This window comes from Triturus cristatus, chromosome 11 (genome assembly GCF_964204655.1).
Source record: "Triturus cristatus chromosome 11, aTriCri1.1, whole genome shotgun sequence".
Classification (NCBI taxonomy): Eukaryota; Metazoa; Chordata; class Amphibia; order Caudata; family Salamandridae; genus Triturus; species Triturus cristatus.
The window spans coordinates 979,647,423-979,653,422 of NC_140594.1; the positions used below are offsets into that span (position 1 = coordinate 979,647,423).

Consider the following 6,000-nt stretch of genomic DNA (forward strand, 5'->3'; position numbering starts at 1 on the left):
CGCGCATTACAAACGGAATAGAGGTTGGTGGAACTGCTGCATTAGCCGGGACAAAACTTACTGATTGGAAGGGCAGGGCGCTCGTAGTACACACCTCTACGGTAGCCGCTCGATGGTGGCGTTTGGTGTGAAGCTCTGTGTGCGCGGTGAGGAGTCTAATAAGGCCGTCACGCGAGAAAACATGTGACGAGGTCACATGGTGTAGTGGTGCGAGTATTAAGAGGCAGCCATCTTAGAGTGAATACGTGTTGAGAAGTGGACCCAAGGTGTGCCAGGAGGCCAACAACCTGGTGCTGCACCCAGTCACGTGATCGCGTTGCGGGGTGGGTCGGGAGGAGAGAGAGGTGCGACGATTAGGGCTCTACTCAGTTTGTCCTCTACCCCGGTAATTCCACTGCACCCTCACGTATCTATAGATGACCCGCAGAGCACTGGTGATCCCTCACACCCTTTCCCATTATATGAAGCCAGAAACGAATACTGACGCATACCGTCTATTTTTTCTTCTTTGCCTGAGGGACTGAGTTTCGCCCCCTGTGGGAAGGAATAAGAAGAAGACCCCAGCAAGCCTGGATAAGGAGAATTATCCACTGTACTCTCTCTGAACTCTGGTTACACACAGGAGACGAGTATATAACAAAATAAAACCACAGTTATCACAGCCTTGTCTAGACCTCGATCCTTGTTCTACGTCACAGATACTAACTTCTCTGAGGGGGCCACATACACACGTCTTCCCAACTGTGGCTCATTTATCCAGCCAAGGTAGCTGTAACAACTAGCCACAACTGTTCACCAGGGTACGGCACTAACTGAGCAGTGTTTGAAGGCAAAATGTGGCACTAGACTGTTTGCTGTTGTGAGGGAATATCAAAATGTTCGATTCACCACTTAGCAAAGCTAATATCCCAGCCCCTATTTGGATATGTACCCTCAAATCTGCATTTGTGTTGTCTCATTCAATGCTAAACAGCAGATGACGTTTGTTAGAAAGTGTATGAGCGTAGAGACTCCATATCTCAGGATCATTCCAATACCATCCGGACTGTCTCTGATCTCCTTTTGTAGACTGGCATTGGAAGATGCCTATGTAGCAATGACAGGAAACACAGATTACAAGAATGCAGAAGGTGAGGGTTGGTCACTGCAAAAGTGTATGCCCTCAAAATTCAAGTAAGATGTCAATGCGTGAGTCAAATCAGGAAATCACAGTGAACATACACGTACTTTAGGCTTCAAGTCACTTATATTTGGATAGTGTGATCAGAGGAGAACAAAGTCTGAACTTGCTTCATGTAGTTATGTGTGTCTTTCTAATGTGTACAACTAATACATTATGATTTGTCTTCCATTTCAGTGGTCCCAGCTGGCCAAGAGGACCAGGGTCAGAGCAGGACATCATTGGGGCACTGGTGGCCATGACCTCTCTCCACAACCAAAGAGGAGGAGAAGGAGGAGGGACTTTCAACATCAGAAGGCAGGGGAAATGTACCCACCCGGATAGAGCAAGAACACTCCTCAAGTGCTACAGACTGGGTGGAGGCTGAAGAAATAGACACCTCTGGCCGGGGAGGAAGAGATCAACTCTATCCCTGACAATTTACAACTTTCATTTGTTGAGTTGTCCCTAGGGCAGGTCACACCACAACCTGGGCCTGCCATCAGCCCCTCCTTGATTCAAGAGGCCCCCATTCCATCTGGGTCTCCAGCTGCATCCCCTGCCACTAGTCCCCCTCCACATGGCTTCCAAGAAGACCCTCACATAGGGTCTGAACCTGAAACACCACAGTTCTAATGTCCAACCCAACCCCTTCCTGTATTTTGATTCCTGTGGCTGCATCCCAGGAAGTGATAAGGGCATGTGAGGGTCAGCCAGACATGTCTTCTAGCTTCATGCTGCAGCTCTGTGATGAGGTGCATATGTTGTGAGAGGAGCATGCAAGATCTATGGCCAACCTCACTGCCAGTATAATTTCCTTGGGTGCAGCAATTTTGTCTGCCCTTGCCCAACATCCCTCCTAAACCACCCTCAATGTTTCTCCCTGTACTTTGCCCCACACTGTTTCCCCCATACTCCTCGTGTGTTCCAACCCTGTGTGGTGCCTGGTCCTGGACCAGCCAGCCAGGAGCCTGCATTGAAGTTGAGGATGACCAGAAGGACAGTTAACTTGTTTGACTAGGACTTCCTTTTAGACATTTACTTTGACCCTTGTACATAGACTAGTTCCCCAGATGCTTCCTGGCGTGTTTTATTTATGTTGCCCTACCCCCTCTAAGCCCCCTTGTCCATTCTGTGCAAAGAACATTATTTGCTATTCTTTCTTCCTTCTAAACTGACTAATTTTTGCTTCTTTTTTTTCATCCATTTCATTTACATAAACGTATATTTTGAATCAAACTTTCTCTATCTTGTTAACTTCATTGTAAATGTTGCGTTCAAAGTATGGCTATATACCTTGGGAATAGTTATTTGCTCTGCACATGATAGCTTGTTGCACTGATGGGGTTACACTTTTACGTGTGTCACTGACACACATTCATACTCACATCTCATGGCTATCACAAGGGTAAACAATTGGCCATCAGTACATAGAACGCAACTTAGTCTTGACATTTATCTTTTATTTACCCATATTCATGATGATATTTTTTCCTGTTATCAAGAGCGATCGTGCTTGCAACTTTGCAAATTTGGTGGTGAAGATCACTGTGAGAAAGTGCATTTGTATTGTTGCCGAGGTACCGGTTGGTGTGGTGCATTTGCCTGTACAGAGGAAAGTTCCTGGACACAGGCTGATGGTGTCTGTACAGTTGGAGGGGAGTGCCAGGATAGTGGGTGATTTTGGATCTGCGGGGGGAGTGCCTGGACAGGGGGTGGTGGTGGATGTGCAAGTGGAGGGTGTGTCTGGACAGGGGGTTGTGGTAGCTGTGAACTCTTGCAGCGAGCCTGTGTAGCTTGTGGTACAGGTAGCTGGGTTTGATGTGCTGCAGGTAGATGTGATGGCTCCTCTTCCTATGTTGAACTTGAAGGGAGACTTTGGATACGTTTCAGCATGCCCTCCATCATCTTCATGGCCTAGGCATGGTGGCTTTCACTCTCTTCCCTATGGATGGATATGATGTAATTTATCTTCTTGGACATGTCTTGCCAAGATCTATACCTCCTGTCCAACATGTGGGTCAGTCTGTCCACCACCTGAGCGTATCCTGAAGTGCTTCGGACATGTCTGACAGAGTAGCCCCTTAGCACGAATGTCCAGCCTAACATCAGCCTGCTGTTGGAAGAACTCCTCCTCCCACTGGTCACCACCGCCATCTGCTAGCCCCTTCTGCATAGGATGGACATAGATAAGACCTTCAGGTCTACCAGCAAGTGGGGGGTGGCAGTCTGTGGTCAGGAGATTGGTACCCAAATGCTACCTGCTCCGCAACTCTGTCCATCACCCCCCCCTTTTTCCCAAATCGATTTTATCCACACTCAGTGTGGGAAGGTTATGCTCAGACGTGAGTCCCTTGCTCATTGCACCATCAGGATTCAGGCAAGCCGGGCCGACGAAGGCTGTGATGCCAGAAACCGGTCCCCGGAAGCTTGTTTCCTTCCCAGTATAAGAATTGGCTTGGTAGTTTGGTTTGCCCTGTTCCCATCATGCACTGGGACAGGTACAGACTAATTTGCATGTAGCCTGGTTCTGAGCTGGGATGGTGCAGTGAGCTAAAAAATGGTGATGGATTAAAACCATGATCTCTTGACTTGGTAAGAGTATTCTGCATCATTCAGAAACTCTGTCCATCACCCCCCCCTTTTTCCCAAATCGATTTTATCCACACTCAGTGTGGGAGGGTATGCTCAGACGTGAGTCCCTTGCTCATTGCACCATCAGGATTCAGGCAAGCCGGGCCGACGAAGGCTGTGATGCCAGAAACCGGTCCCCGGAAGCTTGTTTCCTTCCCAGTATAAGAATTGGCTTGGTAGTTTGGTTAGCCCTGTTCCCATCATGCACTGGGACAGGTACAGACTAATTTGCATGTAGCCTGGTTCTGAGCTGGGATGGTGCAGTGAGCTAAAAAATGGTGATGGATTAAAACCATGATCTCTTGACTTGGTAAGAGTATTCTGCATCATTCAGAAACTCTGTCCATCACCCCCCCCTTTTTCCCAAACCGCAACAGGAGTGGCAAGTCCCTCAGATGGTAGAGAGAATGCCCCGGATGCACTGTATTGGGAGGAGTGTGTAGAGTAACGACCACGTCGGTCCTGGATGTGAGGGCTGTTGGGAAGTGATATATGCGTTGGGGTATGCGAGAGCCATGGCTGGTTATTGCTATGCTGAGAACAGGCAATTATGGGCTCTGGCTAATGAGGCACTTTGCTGGGCAGAAGGTGGCCTTACACATTTGGCCAGTGTACCGATTGTTCTGGTCAGGGCATCTGGGTCCTCATTCTCTCTGAAAAGGGCCAGATAGTCTCCATCATCCTCCAATTCATAAGCCTCTTCTGGTACTTTCTTATCCTCCTCCTGCACAGTACTGGCAGCTAAAAAGGCTACTTGCAAGAGTAGTGGGTTCTCCCCTTCAATTGCCTGTCATCTACCACTAGTGGAAGATCCATTGTCCTCATCGTCCTCATCACCTGGGAGACAGAGGTTGCAACAGGATAAGTAATTGACCTAGTATATGATGTGGTGCAACACATGAGTTGATTCTACTGTACTTTGCATCAACAGATGATGCACATGTGACCTGGATTGGGTACACCTACACTTGACAGCTCAAACCATAGCACTAAGATGTTGAATGAAGATGTACAATGCACAAGCAAACTCACCAGCTCCAGCCACAGCTCTGTGTTGCTTTGAGATCTCCCTGATGTCAAATGCTGAAACGTGCTCCTCATAGGTGTAGCTGAAAATGTGGTCCTTGATTCAGCAGCTTGAGAAGGAAGTGAGACCATACTTAATGATCTGCATGACTAATATGCCAACAGGCACACATGGCATGCACATAACTAAAATAGTATTTATGTAAATTTTACACACCAGCTACATATCCTATGCAGAATAGGATTTGGATCTTCAGAATGATTTTGTAGTCGATACTAGAGAAACACTTAATGGCATGCTTACCTGATGGACAGATGCGAGTGGGTTTCACTGCTGCAGCCAGGATGTCTTGCATACCTCGGGATGGTGTTGTCTGCAGCACTGATAGAATCCTGCCAACAGCTGTTATGAGACATACATGTCCATATTCAAGTACACAGGATGATAGCAATGAGTTAACATTTATATGTCTTTGTCATAGACCAATGACAGACAAACGTGCATGAGAAGGTAGCTGATATTTGAAGAAAAGGGGTAATTGTGGTGAATGCCTCCGCTCGCTTACCTTTGGTTACACATCAATTGTTCGGCCTATCATGCAGACGAGTTTCACATTTGCACATCAGATCATATCATTGCATTTGAGAGTTGATATTTGAGATGTCTAATAGTCAGGTACATTTTGTGACATACTTGTGCTTCCCTCCCCATGAAGTCACAATGTCCATTTAGGACTGGAAGATCACACATTTGTTATGTTCAATTTTTGTGTGACCTCTGTTCCCATTATACATGTACAACACCATGGTAGAACTTAGCTGTCAATGGATGATGTCTTGTACAGTACACATCCTAACCTCATAAATTATCCTGTCACTTATATATATGAGAATAGGGTAGAAGAGGAGGCAAGCTGGATTCAACATTTGTCTAGGATCACATATTGTGGTACAGTGTAGAAAGTTGGATGGTCGCCGCCTCCACTGGATTTGCATTGTGCAGTTGAGACACCAGATATATATTTTTCACTTCCTCTACATTCACCTTAGCAGCCCATACATCCCTCCCTAAACAACACAACTTAACTAGCATCAATGCGACACTCTTCCATATCAATTTCAATACATTTTGGGCCCTGTGATTTTGCTTGAGGGTTTTCATGTCAAGGACTTACAATCCA

The 6,000-nt window shown here is 46.7% G+C and overlaps 1 protein-coding gene across 3 annotated transcripts in view; it reads left to right on the forward strand.

The window, feature by feature from the left end:
- Positions 1–2,335, forward strand: part of LOC146785778 (uncharacterized) — a 124,399-nt gene extending 122,064 nt beyond the window's left edge. For all 3 annotated transcript variants that reach the window (XR_014970480.1, XM_085633643.1, XM_085633642.1), the window contains one exon: positions 1,358–2,335. Coding sequence is in view for 2 of the 3 variants with exons in the window: in XM_085633643.1 (XP_085489769.1) it covers positions 1,358–1,504 (147 nt within the window). In the remaining variant the exon portion in view is untranslated. The remainder of the gene's footprint in view (positions 1–1,357) is intronic.
- Positions 2,336–6,000: the final 3,665 nt, after the last annotated feature.